Source organism: Pleurodeles waltl, chromosome 1_2 (genome assembly GCF_031143425.1).
Source record: "Pleurodeles waltl isolate 20211129_DDA chromosome 1_2, aPleWal1.hap1.20221129, whole genome shotgun sequence".
In the NCBI taxonomy this organism is placed as follows: Eukaryota; Metazoa; Chordata; class Amphibia; order Caudata; family Salamandridae; genus Pleurodeles; species Pleurodeles waltl.
Window position 1 is genome coordinate 336,593,801 of NC_090437.1, and position 16,233 is coordinate 336,610,033.

The following is a 16,233-nucleotide window of genomic DNA, read 5'->3' on the forward strand; positions in this document are numbered from 1 at the left end:
TAAGAAACACTGCATGATTCAGAGGTGCATTTGACTTGGAGTTCACAAATTCATACTGCAAAATTTATGCCAATGAGCAAGGCGTTTTCCCACGACTCAGCATCACATCACAGAAACCCACTGGTTCAAAGGCTTGTGTCTCTATGTTATGTTATGAAGTCTTATATAGCGTATGGCTACCCAAAGGGCCTCCCAGCGCTGAAACGGAAGACTTCCAAACACAGGCTATAGATGAGGATCAGAATAACCAGGTCTTAAGTAGGCGACGGAAGGAAAGTTTGTGGCCAGTTTGTCATAAACCCATCGGCAGAGAGTTCCACAACTTAGCTCCAAGGAAGGCCCTGGATCTTCCACTCCATTTGGCCTTTTTTGTTAAGGGGATTACGGCACGGGCCGCCGAGGAGGACCTAACGTGCCTAGCAGGAACATGGAAGGAGGCAAAGGTTCGAAAGAGCGGGGGACCTTTGTTGTGGAGAGCTCTGTGGATGCAACACAGTGTTTTAAATTTTATCCGCTGCTCAAATGGGAGCCAGTGCAAAGTAAAGAGAGCAGGTTTGGCCAATTCATGTCTATTGCACTATTTTCAAATTCCAAATCTACCTCTTGGCAGGAGGGAACAAATGCAACACACCTGTTACCTTTGCAAACCTCAAATGAAGTGGAAAGAGATTACTCTATCTTGCTTCATTGGGCAGATTAGCTGCCAGCGAGATAGGTAGTGCAGCTGTTTACCTGAACATCAAATTCCACCAGGTATCTGGAAAAACTAACTGATTCTGTTAACAGAACATGTGAGGACTGGCACCCATGGGCAAGAGCAAACAGCAAAATCTGTCACTTGCTCTTTTATTAGTAATTAGAATGAAAGTTTCAGGGAGCTGCCATAACAATTTATATGTGGTGAGACCTAGGTGGGTGGAGATTAGACTCTCAGGAACTAGTATCTCAAGATGAACTTGCAGGAAATCATGGAAGGTCCCCTGTTGGGTAGATGCAGGACACCTGAGAATTAAAGTTGAGGAGGCGAGGCAAGGCAATCTGGCATGTGCATCAAAGATCACCTTGGCTATCCTCGTCTGTCCTCCAGCACATTCTACATTTATCAGTTCTGCAGTCCGAATGGAGGTAGTAAGGACTGGAACAAGAAATTAAGATGCAGCTAGATATCCTTTTCCCCTCTACCTGTTGAGTAGATGAAGCAGGTTATCCATTTACCCAGATCAAATAAAATTGGGATTTTTTTTGTTTGGCTTTTTTGTTGTTTCAGCCAATTGGCCCCTACACAGAACAAATGCTTTTGGCAGGAAAACACCTAGGTTCAGACCGATTTTGCCACCCACTGCAGAGGAAAATCTTCTTGAAGCCACGCCACTCTAGCTAGTGAGAGTGAGATGTGAAACGCCAGATTTTTCTTTGACGATTTAAAATCCTATTGGCCTTACAAAATTCTAACTCCTACAGCATCACAGGAAGGGAGTTTCGGGGCCAGTAAGGAACAATAAAATAATGTTTGCAAATGGACAGATCTGCTAATGAACAACAGTAAATGACAAGCCTTGTTAATCTTAGGTGAATTGTAATTGTACATTTTCAGATCGGTTAACTCAAAATCTTGCTACAGATGCTTGGTAACTGACCATGATCCAGATCTTCATCTGTAAAAACTACTGAGATTTTATTCACAACAGATTATACTGTTAAATGTTTGTTTGGGGTCCGACTCCATCATGGGATCTGGGAAACATTTTCTATGTGCTTTATGAATAAGGTGAGTTACCTCACGCAGGTTATCTTGATCCTATCTGATCTCTGGCTACAAGACCTTCATCAACCAGAAAAGTCATTATTCTATCCTTTCTTTTGAGGAGTTATCGGAGCGAAAATTAATCAACAATAAAGATCCAAAGTTTTTACACTCCTCATACTTTTTCTCTGGAATGGGGATAGCAGAGATCTCTCTTTCATGCATGGAAGCTAGTGCCCACTAACACTGCAAAAATGTAATTCATTTTGAGTAGATTCAGGAGATAGCTTGTAAAAGTTTCAGGAAAAAACAGCTTTTTACCCCCAGGATCTGGAGTTTTATTCAATGTAAGGTCAATGTTTGCAGTTCTAACTTCCCGAAGAATGGGTATCTAAATGTGATAAGCAACTGAAGTTGTGGCAATTATGAAAGAGATACTTTATGATATGTATCTCAGTTTTGGCCTCTCCTGTACAGTTCTTGGTAAAATGCTTGGAAAAGTTTCCTTTTTTCATGCTCTTTATTGGTTATGGTTTTGAACTAAGATACAAACAAACTCGTTTGTTTTGCTCTTGCAGCAAGAAGCTTGCCAGCCTTGTTGCCTCTCATAAAAGTAGTTCTGTAACTTAAGCAGAGTAAGGTCCATTCTATTCTGATGGCCCTCATTTAAGTTGTCCCCTACTCTTCGCAGCAAGTCATTTTCTTGCAAGGAAGTGATCAGATGAATTCACCCTTACAGGTCCAATAATTCTTTTAGCATTTTGGCTTCAAATAATAGGTTGCCTCATTTGGTCCTTTCTAACATGGCTATAGCTGTGCCCTCTATGGCAGACTTAAAAGGTAAAAAGAACAGATGTTGGACCCTTGTCTGGGCATAGCCTTCCCACTTAGGGCGACAAGTGCAAAAAGAACAGATGATGGACGGAATGCTAAACAATGTCAAACATTCATCCCCAGTCACAGATCCAGGCTTAAATCTATTGTTAAAAAGGTACCTGAGGTTAGTTCCAGATAAGTGTCCTGACCTTGTTTAGTTCCAAGAATTCTTTTATTCCATTCTACATTTTTGTTTGATGCAAAAGGTCGGAAGCTACTATATACAAGTGAGTGATCAGAAATTTTTGGAGTCTCCTCAGCATGAACTTACAAATAAGTAGCAAACTATTTGTATGGAGAAGCTATTGCACTGAAATGCCTCTTTTTGCATGACCACCCCCACGTTTTTGAACTGATGCTGCTAGTTTTTCAACTCAGAGTACACTGAGACCCGCCAGGCCTCAGTAACGGTGCTCTGAACCTTAAAATGTTTATGTCGGATTGGGTCACTTGCAATTGGGCATTAGTTGACTAGTCTCTAGTTTATTGGTACCATGGGTACCCAGGATCTGAAAGTCCCTCGTGGAATGCAGCACTCATTGTGCCTTTATGAGTGTGAAAGCAAAGCAGATTTACACTCTGACAACTCAGCTATGTTAAATTCTGAATGGGAAAATTAAAGTTGGTACTACAAGGTAGCAAAAGAATTGTAACATTAAACCGGGATTGATACTCAAGTCGATTCTTAATGAAACTTTTAAGTAAATGGCAATTTTAGAAAGTTGCCACTCGGTTGCCCAAGTTTTCCAGTAACATTTTATGGTTGTTGGCCCCAGCTTTCTGCCCTCCTGGGGGGGAGATGTGACCGACTCGCAGGAAGGAACACAAAGGGCCTGTCGCCGGAAGAAGTGTTATCTCTTCCTGACCGGAACGCCAAACAAGGTGTGCACCCAATAGGCACGCTTCAAAGGGGAAATCGCCTTTGAAGGGCAAACAGTGGGAACACACAAGAGGGGCTGCTCTTTTTTCTGGTGGAAAGGCTGGGGTTGGGGGGACAGAGAAGGGGAAGTAGTTTCCAAACAAGTTTTTCCATGGGCTTGTAGCCCTTGGGTACCCACACGTCTAGGGTGGGCTACCCAGGGGTTATGCAATATTGGGAGTGGCCAGAATATTGCATTCTGTGACCTATAAATGCCACACTTTACATGAAGGTGTCATCAGGCGGGGGGGACCTGGCAGCTCATTGATTAGTAGTCACAGCATCCCTCAATGGCAAGATCGGGTCATAAAAGTGGCACCCAGACCTCAGATCACATCTGTGCTGGGGAAAACACCAAACAATAACTGCCATGATGTTCCCTCGACCCGGCAAAGAGATGCTGCACCAAAGACTATACTACACCTGCCGATCCTTGGGCTAGTATAGAGAGGACTGTGTCTGTGTTGCCCTGCGTGAGGATAAGTCGTCCCCGAACCTCAGACAGAAGTGACTCCAAGAGTCAGTTGGCTGGGTTCCTATTACAATTACCCCGGTTCCAACACCTTGCTCCAAATCAGCAAATGTTTACATTTGCCTTTCAACAGTTTACAGCTTGGCGTTTATGCTTTACAAGTGAGCTTGGAGATTGGCTACATCTTTACTGATTAGCAGCCTAGTTCTTGCAAAGATATGTTTTGTATTCGGCCAGACACCCTTCTACATCATGTTTTGAAAAGGCGTTAAGAAACTTTGGTGCCATGTCACTATGAAAATCCAGTATGGTTGTTTGTTGGTCTAAGCTGTGCTGCACAAAGTGGTAAAGGTGGGACACAGGAGTGGAGTATTCTGCATCCAGCCCAAAAAGGCTTTAAAAAGGACCAAAGCGATCTCATTAGGAGGATAAACTGTGACCTGTTACCTTACAGTGTGCTTTGGCAATGTGAGAGTGAGCAGAGACCAGTTGGTTTTATGTCAGTTCATGCATGGGTTTCCACTTTCACTTTAATAAGGGCACTGAATCACTCACAGATTTGCAGGGGTAATTCCATCTGCTTATCTTTCTCTTCGTTTACACCCCAAAGATTTAATTTACAGTTAACCATGTTGCATTCATTTCTTTGGGCAGGGTGGGCGTATGTCTTGCCTCATCTCTCTGTCTGTGTAGGACAGGTTCAGCCAGGTACAGAGATTGCTAACTACAGTTTAGTGAGTATGATACAAGAGGTATTCTCTTCTGGAGGTTTAGTACACTAACACAGCAGGTTATTTGGATAAAGAGGTCAGAATATGTTGCTTAGTTTCCACTCTGATCTTGCTTCCACATAAGTAATCCTCTTCTATCCTTCCAGGGTTCACAGCTACAATGTGGTCTCTACAGTCGAACTCTTGTAGCCAATACCTTCCGAAGAGAAAGAAAAGTCTCTGGTCGTATCCACCATGGCAGTTGTCTTTCTCCCATCTTTTCTTCAGGCTACATATCCCTCTGTGGTAGTTTATATCCCTCCCTTGAGAATGCAACTTTCTGCTTACCCTCCAGTTTTGTGGGTACCCTTTTAAAGTAGCACGTTTCACAGTGCATTCGAAAAAGGCAAACAAAAAAATGAACAGTAAACATAGGATGAATAAAGAAAATAATTGCCTTTCTGCCCATATAGGGTCTCTTGTTGTATGCTGTGTCCCTTTTTTTCACCTTCCACTTCAGTTAAAGTCTCAAATGGCTCTGTCCGAATGCTGAATAAACCAGGTATTCCCCCCCCTCCCAAGTTGAAACACCCACCCAAGGACACTACGCCCCTCCTGGAACATGGTACAGCAGTAGCACGGGCCCTGGTTAACTGGTAAATCCTCTCCTCTTAACTTACTCTGTCAACTGTTAACTGTTCCACAGGCCCTGGGCATCCTCGTAGTTCCATGGGTCGGGCTTCCTTCATAGCCATTGCCTACAAGTTGTGGACACTCCCAGTTTACCCTGGGTCACCTCCTGCAACATGTCCTCTGCTTCTTCCAGCAGGTCTTCCGCAAGCATCTCTCTCATTCCTAAAGGCCCATTTCTCCAAGGTTTCCTGTGTAGGCAGGCTGTAGACTGTGGCCTGTTTATTTCTGCCTATCATGTTCCCTCTTTCTTGTCTTCTGCCTTTCTTTCCCTACTCTGAACTCTTGCCTCAATTCCTCTTCCTGTTTCCTGGCTTTCCTTTTCCCCATTTATAGGTGTTGCACTGTGTGGAGACAAGACCGAGGTCTTCCGGGACCAGGAATACTAGTAAGTAACTTTCCGCTCTTGATACAGTGTGTTTACTTCTATCAAATACGTTCTGCTCCACAGTGATGTTTATTAATTTGATCCTAAGTCCTCTATTGATGTCACACTTGAGATATCTGCACAATGAAAAATGTCTGCAGCATCTGAATTTCCAGGTAACCTTTTCCGGAAGCCAGCCCTGCCCTCAATTCCGTAGGAGCCGTCAAGCCTCAGATTCTCAGTACATTTCCAGTCCTCGCTGGGGTGAGGAGCTCTCTTTTGTATTGGAGTCTGGGCTGGCAACATCTCTCTCAGGGGGTGCAATTCAAGGACAGGTGTTACCCCACAATGCTTTGCGTGTCCTTTGCCTGGACCCCCTTCAACTCCTGGCAGCAACCCCATTTATTTTGTCATGTGGCCTGGAACGGAGTGAGCTTCTCTCTCTCTGCTATAGTGTTAGTTTATCCCACTCTGCACCATAATCAACAACAGTGGTGTGCAAGATGGACAGAAGTGGCTCTGGCTGGGCTGCTCAAAAGATCAACCCGCACCATCTTAGATATTACTTTATACCGCACCACAACAGGCCTTGCGGTGAATAGGCCTACCACAGCTTTCCAGGTGTATTCAAGAGTTCAGTATGTTTTCCAGGAACCAATGGGAGCGTCCCTGATGAGGAAGAGTCAATAGGCTCACTAACCACTATACAGTTGTATGGTTTTTAACAGACAGCATAGACTCCAAAGCCCAACCCACTAGTTAGCAACTATCTGGTACAAACATATCATGCTGTTGTTAATTTATTTTATGAAAACCCTTTTGTAAAAAAAAAAAAAAAAGGCAAACAAAAAGCACAGAGAAATCTTACAAGAGACACCTGGCCATCCAGGATTCAATATGGCTGTATGTGTTGCAAAATTGCCTGCATATTGGTATCCCTTGCCCTTCTTTCAACTTGTCAGGCCTTGTCCCTGCACCTCACAGTTACTCAAATGTGAACAGGGGGGTTGTTTTTGGCACTACAGAGGGACCAAATATTGGTGCTGCTCATTTCGGTGCTAGATGAGCATTTACAATAAATATTTTTGCCAGATTCTCCATTTAGCCAGCAGGGCCTTACACTTGCTGCTGCGTTCTCTGGGCACACTTGCCAACGTTCAATGCAAAACAGGGTTCCCAAAGTAACCTTGGTTACAGGTGTAATGTGCTTATGAGGACTGTGGTGTATTACATGCTGTGGTTGTGAGACCTCACCGTGCAATACACTCACAAAACAATCTTGCGGCCTGTCAGGCTTGTTCGTAAAACCTCTTGCTCAATCCTGGGAAGCTGTGGCTTCAAGCAGCAAGGCTTAAACCAAGGAACTACTGTAAAGCATTTAGAAGCATCAGACAACAGAATAAGATCTCACATAACACAAAAGAAATCCAACACCAATTTAAAAAAAATAAGTTATATTTTTACAAATTTTTAGACACCTAGATGAGGATAAACCACTAGAGGATTCCAGGGATATAGATTTTTAAGCAAAAAACGTACAAGTATTTTTAAATCCAATGTTCAAATTAAGCATTGGTAACCATAAAGTTTGGGAATGTTTGATAAGTTTTAGAGAATTGTGTTTGACTACTCCGGCCCAGACTGGGACACCAATTTTGACTGTAAGAAGATCAGGGAGGCCAATGAGGAGTATTTGGACGGTTACCTGGTCACGAGAACAGTCATAAGTCCAGTTCCACATTTTGCACAAGGACTGGCACAGACTAACTGAGTGATCCTGATGATACAGCAGCAGAAGTCCAATCATAATTGGGCTACTGCTCTCTGGTTACAGTGGGCTCAGCGGTATCCGTTGGTGAAGGCACATGTTTATCTTGGGGCCCAGATTGCACATGGCCGACTTTTCATGGGTCTGCAGACTTGGGTGCAATTTGCAAGTTGGCAGTTTTCAGCTATTTAGTTTAAGTGGCTACCAACCAGCAAAAACTGACTAAATCAGCTGTTAACGCCCTGGTGCTGGAACAGGTATTCAGCCCACTGACTCTTAGAGTTCCCCTTTACTGTCTGGTAACATAGGCAGCCCTCTCTTCGCAAGGCCAAGGCCCAGAAGGTTCAGTCCAGCTGTTGTTGGAGCCCTCTTGCCAGGACCAGGGGCGGATGGGCGGCTGGGCAGCCCTTCTTTCCTCTCTGCAGTCCAGATCTGACCAGTCGTTAAGGGTCTCAGGGATGTCATATTTATGCTTAGAAAGTGCAATGGGCTACCAGGATTCCTCCTGCCTTATGATGACTTTTGGTTGTTTGTGGCATATAGCAATGCCACAGTGGACTATTCTGTTGACTCTCAAGATGTCTGAACTGTTCTTTAGCTGTAAGGAAGTTTGGTAGGCAACCCTAGAGGTATGGCTACCTGTGGGCTACACACTCACAAAAATAACAGTTCAGCAACTGGTTTCCCCTTTCTGTTACCGCTGCCAGCCTGTCTACCTGAACAAAGAGGCAGCTCCTATAGAGTGGTTGTCATTTGCCTATCAAATGAGGTTTCTGCTTTGAAGCTCACCTTTTGTGCCAACACCCTGTGTGGCTTCCTGCGATGGGGAGGTTAACAGCTCCCTCTATCGCAAGCTTCCATTGTCCTAAGGCTGGGGGGGTCATTCCTCATCAGGAGGGTGTAGGGGTGGGAGGAGGAACAGAAGGCTGTCTGGTGGCCAGCAATTGAGTGCCCACTGGAAAAACTGGGGAACAGAGTGGCAATTTTATAACAGTTGTTTTTGCTTAGTAGGGACAAATTTTACTTGGGCATGAAGTTGGTTTAATGCCAGGAATAATTTGATACCTTCAAGTACCTATTTGGTGGTCCCATTAAGTTAGCACAACTGAAGGCTCTGTGGGTAACTCTTTACTACCCAATGGGCCACTGGGCTATCCACAGTAATAAAAACAACTTCAGCTTTTTATTGTTAAGATGTATAAACAGATATGTACTACTTAATAATATACAGCTCTCTGCCTTAGAACTTGACAGGCCTTCCTTAGGGGTGACTTACATATATTGTTAAGGGAAGCGCAGGCTTTGCCATTGGTTTAAATGGCAAAGTCGACTAACAGTTTAAAACTGCTCTTCCAGTCCGCAGTGTCAGGCTGAGAGTCATGTTGTAGTTTAATTTACAAGGACCTGGGTACCTTGGTGCCATATACTAAGAACTTATCAGTAAGTTTACTTACGCAAATTCAACATACACTCTGTAAAGGGTTAGAACACTAGCATGGAGGTCTGGTTAGCATGCCTTATTGCACTCAGAATCGAAAAACCAGCAGCATTAGTCCAAAGGTTTGGGGGTGATCATGCAAAAAGAAGCACTTCCTTACAAAGCTAGTCTAAATTAGACAAAGATATCCAGTTATGCCCCATTCATCATTGCTGTAGGGGCATTTTTTTCTCTCAGTAAGATGGTGTTTTTTTTGGGGGCAGACGAGTTACTCTTGAGTTGACCATGAGCATTTTTTCTTGAGGAATTTCTAAAGACATTCTATTACTTTTATGTACTTTTGAAAAATTCATCAAGCCTTTATCAGGCACTTGTATAAATCAAACAAAACACGGAAAACATTGAAAAATGCCCGCCACCTTAACTCCCTTGATGAGTGACAAAATCCCACTCATTAGGTCTCCATGGTACCACACAGTCAAACTAGCTCATACTTATACACTCAATGTCTCTTGCTCCTTAAGAGTATTTGTTCCACCAGCTTAAGGGATCTAAGGAACTCAGGCATCACAATGAGCCGTCTGTGCTGATAAGTACTCAACTAGAAGACCCCAGGTTAGTTCATATTTATAAACCCTGCCATGGAGGTATCACTTTAATTTTCTATCACTAGTAGTGCCCATAGCTTCCGTGCTCACTCATGAATTGTTGGTACTACAGCCGATATCCATTTCTCATCTATCAGCTGTTTTGCCGCTAGGATCATGTTAGTTGCTATTCTCCAGTCATTTTTAGAAGGATATTTGTACTATGTGGGCCGAAAGTGCAATAAGATTATGGCAGGGTCAAGACGCATTGGGTATTCCAGTATGCTCTTCAAGTGACTAAGAATTTCCTTCCAGAACATTTGAAAGGGGGGGGGGCAAGACCAACACAAGAATTTCATATATCAAAAGAACAGTGCAGTACAAGACAAAAGGCCTAACCACAACTCCTCTCCAAATTTGGCACGTTACACTGCAAGAAATTAATCTTGACATTATACATTTTTCTCACAATCGGCTTAATGAACAAGTTACTTACCTTCGGTGAGTCGTTTTAGGAATCTATTTACAATAAAGAACTTAAAGAGGGATGGTCAGGCAGCCGTAAGAAGTCAGACAGAACAGAAAGGTAACTCTTAGAGTAACCAGAGCGGAGTCCTGCTGGGCAAGGGTGAGAATAAAGAGAAGAACATCAGAGTGAGAGTCGATAGACTTTTCTGTACAATAATTTACAAATTTCTTCCATCAGAAGATGTACACAGTCTTGGTAGAGAGATGTGTGTCTGCCAGAAAAATATTACAGACTTCGGGAGGAAGGTTGAAAGTGGTCAACTGTCTCAGCTCAATTTCCACGAAAGAGAGCAAAGAGTTGACTGGTTCGGGCGGAGAACCCTCCCCTTCTGCTGCAACAGAGATCTTTCAGAAGGGAAGTCCGATCAGAGGATCGATGTTTAAGTGCCGAAGCTCAGGATACCAGACTCAGTGCCCAGTCCAAAGCCTCAGGGAGGACTTGGGCCTGGTCGGTCCCATCTTCTTGAGAACTCTGGGTACCACAAACAAGGCAAAAATACATGTAGTGGCCACAATTACACATCACAGAAGGTTATAAATGAATTCAACAAATACATCATTAAATTTTTTGAAACATGGCAATCTAACAATGTACAACAACATGGTGCCCTACCAGAAGTGTAGTTAACTACTAGTATTGCAAAACATTATGACCGTGAGTGGCTTTTTAAGAACTTTGGAAATATTACCTAGTCAAGCAACAGTTACTTCTGGCAGAGATTGTTCTCTCATAAACCACACAAATGCAAATAAGTTAGCATGTGGAGTCATGACGTTTCAGCTGTCTTAATTAAAAAATATGTGTACAATACTCTACTTCAGGCGTTTTGCTGCTACAGACTTTTTTATTTTTTACATTTTGACCATAGATCAAGTATCTTCACTTCATTGTTTGCTGTAATCGCATTCCCATGAAAGTTCTCGAGAAAACAGAAAAACAGTTACACCATTCCTGCAGATAACATTTTTTCAAAAATCAAATATGGTTTTGAGAGTTACTCACCCAATGTCCGTCAGAGGTGGTTTGTCCCTTTCCCTCTTGTAACAAATGAAAAGCTCTGGACTCTTCAGACTGCCATGATTCAGGTTTGCTTGAAGGCCGGTCGGAGTGGTTTCTATGCAGGTGTAGCCCTCCGGAACAACCTCACCAGATGACTTGATGATAATGGCAATATCTGTAATGGGAGCTTTGGGGCCAGCTGGCTTACTTTCCATGTACTGGTCCAGCAGCGTGGAGGTGTCCGTGAGGCCTGCAACTACAAAGTAGTCTGCCACTCTGGGACCCGAGTCTTCCATCATGACTGCTTTTGCCCCTACAAAAAGGCCAATGAGAAAGGTTTAATCAATTATTAAATAATAATACACATTTGGAAAGATGTGAGCAATATTTATTTAGACAGAAGTACTTACACAGCACATAATCCCTACTACTGAGTAGTCACACCACTTTTAAAGGTTGGCAATAGAGAGACTGACGTAAAGCAGTGGCTTCAGCGTAATACTTAGTGGTCAGCATTTTCCTGGGCACTCCCTAAGTGCTGACAATCATTGCACCCACCCTCCTAAACGTTATCATATTCGAAAGGCTAAAAGCTTTGGCACAGCCGATACCAATAGGTCTTGTCATTCAATGGCACAGCCTGACCTTTTGGCTTTGCCAACGCTACTCAGCATAGGCAAAAAAAAAAAAACACAAAAGTGTTATAGATCATTTTAAGAGCGAACATTTTATTGAATAATAATACAAATATACTTTTTTATACATGAAAAGATAGACTGTCACTATTTTTTGTTATTATTTGATAAAAAGCTTTAGAAAACTTCTAAATTGTTATGGCACAAAGCCTATCCAAAAATAGACAAAGGTTGGCGGTGCAGTTAAGTCTGCGACATCATTACATGACTAACTGTTACATTCCAAGTTTTGCATTCTTGGAATTTAGTCCATGGTTCACAATTGGATACAAAAAACTACAAGTTACAGAATGCAGAAAAAAAAGCCTTGGACTGGAGCAACTAGTCACGCCTGGATCTGGGGAACTTGGCAGGGTTAGTGTCAACTCTTACCTCTGCCAGTCAGCCTGTGAGAATAGTGCAGGTCAGGCACTGTACACCACCCCAGGACTGCACAATCCTGTTCTCGCTAGTCAAATGCATTTTCTCTCTCAGTGACAGTGGTGTGCATGTCCTAGGTTGTGAGTCACCAGCTCTGACCTGTAAAACAAAACCACCGCAGAGATGGATTTGTTTGCTGTGGGAACACTTTAATATTTTTTTAGAGGGGTTGAAAACGATAGACACAATACTCTTCAGAACTAGGCCATAAAACTAGAATCGGATTTAAATACGGACCACTCGCCAAATTTAAAATCAGATAATTGTTTCCTGACAAGTCCCTCAGGGTAGGGCATTTTGAGTAGAAGCTCACTCAATACGTAGTTAAAAAAAGATCCATGACCTAGGATAAAGGAGGAGAATTAAACAGACTTTACTATGCAGAGGACATACACATATGTAATACTACACACTTTGGAGAGAAATTAAATCTACACTCGACATGAATGTACAGTTCGTTTTACAACGCAGTGGTGCCATACTCTCCCATGTTTCTTTAACATGTACTGAATGGAACAGGACTACACTGTATGTGCAATCCCTTAAGGGACTATTCTGTGTGTTAAGCCAATTGTATAAAGCCCATAACGCCAGGATGCAACGTCCAGGATCACAGAAGTGGAATCTCAGATCTCCACAGTAGAGCACGGCGTGGCCACTCCCAAATGTCTGATCTTCTTAAACATACATAGGAAGTGAATCGTCCCGCTGAAGACGCGTAAAATTTATCCAAATGCAACATTATTAGAGTGATTGGCATCCCTGAAGGTACAGAGTCCCAAGCAAGTTTCCGACTTCCTGGAAAAGTGGATCAAATAACAGACGCCTTCGACCTATTTGTCAACATAGTTTGCTATAGAAAGGGCTCATCCTTATAGCGGTCTGATCATGCACAGATCTTCGTTGTGGAGATGCTAAAGTCCTTGTCTTTCCGGACTACACCCGGGAGGTTCAGCAGCAATGACGCTAATATCTAGAGGTCAAACAGAAGCTCAGAGGGATAGGACTCCAATACAGTCTTCTCTTTCCTGCCAGACTCCAAGTAATCTATACAAACAAAACTAATTTCTTCCACACATCAGAATCAGCTTGATCATGGCTCACAGAGGAACAGCCACTCTGGGCTCAATCAGAGAATACAGCTTCTGATCTGATAAAACATGGACCTAACCACACTGCAACAACACCTAAACCACGAAAGTACCACACCTGCTCACAGAAGAGACGACATACTAGCCTCTCCACGGCCACTCTGTCTGTTGTATGGTGTCAGAAAGATATGGAGGATATAAATTGAAAACATGGGAATAGAAAACATATTTGTTATCATTACCATTTATTTAGTCTGCCTTCCCAGGCCTTATACGTATACATGAAGTCTACAATGTTTAAAAAAAAAAAAAAAGTCTTGTTTACATGGAATCAGGCCTGTCTTTCATGTAAAATAAATTAGTATCATGCAGAAGCTCTGCTACATGCGACATCATTCCAAAGTGATGGGTTTTCCCTTTTAATTTATTGCTTAAGAGAAAGCAAAGGTCTATTGGTTTGATGTTACTTGATACAGAGATTAAGCCTCTGCAACCTGCAGAGACAACAGATGAATTTTCAATCAGCACGTTACCAGAACTCTTTAAATGGTGATTGGCTAACACAATGCCAAAAAGGAGCTGTTAAGCAGTCAGCTGCTAACAGGAAAAAACAAGATGAGATGGCGATTTTGTCTCCATTTATTTTCCCAGCACCAAACACAATCTGGCTAGTTGTATTTTTTATATTTATTTTCCCTTGTTTCTAATTGGGAAGAAGGAGTATAGTTATAACAGTATAAAATGCTTGCAACCTTAAGGGGCACAGAGATTTTCTCAATTTGGAAACTTTTCTTGTTGGATGTTAGAAGTGTTTATGTTGGGATGTAAATCGGGATCAAATGCACAGTGTTACAACTATTCAGAAGCAATAGGTAAGATTGTGAATAGGATTAATTAAATTAATGTCACTAAATAAACAGGGACTTACAATTGCTAATGAAACATATGCTCCCTAAAAATTAAGAAAAAGTAAAATAAAATAGTAAGAAAAGATCACGAGGTTCTATTACAGGAGAACACTTGTTAGGTTTTACAAACACGGTTTAAGATCTTACTGCTTTATCATACATCATCTCTCAAATGCCCAACAAAAACTAAAAACATATTTGTGATTATGAATTAATTTATGAGACCAACTTCTAACACTTTTCTCAGCTTTTCACCGTAACGTAAACAGGGTAATGTTTATGCTAACCTATTCCAAACAAATTCTAATTTTACAGGTAGAGTGCTTATCATTTGTGGTATTTATACTACAAATTTAGACTCCCCAAATATTACTCTTCAACCCAGTTTGGTTGCAAACCAGCATCAGTTGTACTGAGAGGGATACATCATTTAGATCTAGACATATGGTGTCTTCAACATGGTGGTTAAAAAGATTACATGGTCTTTTGCATGTATATAGATCCCACTTTAGAAGAAATGTATTTATAACAGTGCAGAATACTTCCCAGAATCATAACTACAGATATCGTTTACCAAGTATTATATGATAATGCCCCAGTGCTTCTCTCAAATTAGAGTACATGTCAGTGACCCTTCCTCAGCAAAGATAAGCAATAGCATTCCTAAACATTGTTTTAAGAGAATCTATAGGAGAAGCTATACGTCACTGTAATGTAAAATTAGACCATGGGATGAAATAAGACAGTCTGGGATGATGTAAAGGAGGCACAAAGAGGTAAACTTGTTCTCATACTACTGGCTTCTCTCTTTTACAGCCAACAGATTAGACATGACCTACAAAAAACAGATCTGTGAGTTAGCAGAGAAACATAAATCAGATTGCTTATGAAAGACATAGTGGACTATTTGTAGCGAGACGCAAGCTTGAAGAATTACTGATGAATGCGATATGACAAACTCTTTTGCACCAAACATTGGTATAATAATTATAATGGAAATAAATTATATTTTTCCAAAATTCACAAGAGGCAAACTCAAAACCACATAAGACCAATATCAGATACTGAACGAGCTCTCCACGCAAATAAAGAGGACATATTATTTCCACACTCTAATTCATTGATGCATCTTGTAAATAGGCACCTCTCAAGATAACTTTAAAGCCAGAGTCCATTTTCCCCATGTAAAGTCAGAAAGGATATAATTTCTAGATGAGTCAATAGGTCCAGATGATGTCAGAGTGACTGGAGCGTTACCTAAAAGTAAGTTCCCTAGTCTGTATGGGTTATCAGACTCCTTGAATAAAACCAACAGCGCATCCTTGATGAACCCCTTGCAACTGCATCTAATTTTTCTTGACTTCACTTCTCATCCTTCTCTTTTTATGGAGAACACTGACCCGTATTCTAAAGGCTGATTAATAATAACGCAAAAGTAGTTCACACCAACCTATTGCTCTTTTTAAATGTGATATTAACATTTTTATGAAGGGGTTTGTAGCTAGGCCATACATACTATGGAATCCTTTTGTCACTCCATGTCAAATCAGAATCCAATGATAACAGAAATACATTTGATAACCAGATTCACTGTTGACATCTTCTGTCCTGAAACCGAAAAAGGCATATCACAAGGGCGAATGGAGTTACCTGCTCAAAGTATTGGGTAAAACACGTTTAGGCACAAATCTAACGGCTACAAGAAGGCTAGATTTGAATGCTTTCAGGCAAAAATTAAAATCATTGGTTCGCTATCAACACCAATGTCGGACTTTTGGTACCAGACAAGGCTGTTCAGCCTCTCTTACATTTAGCCCTTTCACTGGGACCCTCTAATGCCAAAGCACAACGCTGCAGAAGACATTAGTAGGATAGTAACCGGAGCCAGTCATCACAAGCTGGTTTCACTTGCTGGTGATCGCTTATGCTTTCTGCCCAACATAGACAACTCTATACCGGACCTACTTAATTTATTGAAGGCTGACAAACGTACCTAGGTTTTATTGTGTGAAATCAATCG

General features: G+C 41.8%; 1 protein-coding gene across 2 annotated transcripts in view; it reads right to left on the reverse strand.

The window, feature by feature from the left end:
- DENND4C (DENN domain containing 4C) overlaps positions 1 to 16,233 on the reverse strand; it is a 1,359,979-nt gene that overhangs the window by 1,221,572 nt on the left and 122,174 nt on the right. For both annotated transcript variants that reach the window (XM_069239287.1, XM_069239298.1), the window contains exon 2: positions 11,103 to 11,412. In XM_069239287.1, the coding sequence (XP_069095388.1) occupies positions 11,103 to 11,398 (296 nt within the window). In that variant the 5' untranslated portion in view covers positions 11,399 to 11,412. The remainder of the gene's footprint in view (positions 1 to 11,102; positions 11,413 to 16,233) is intronic.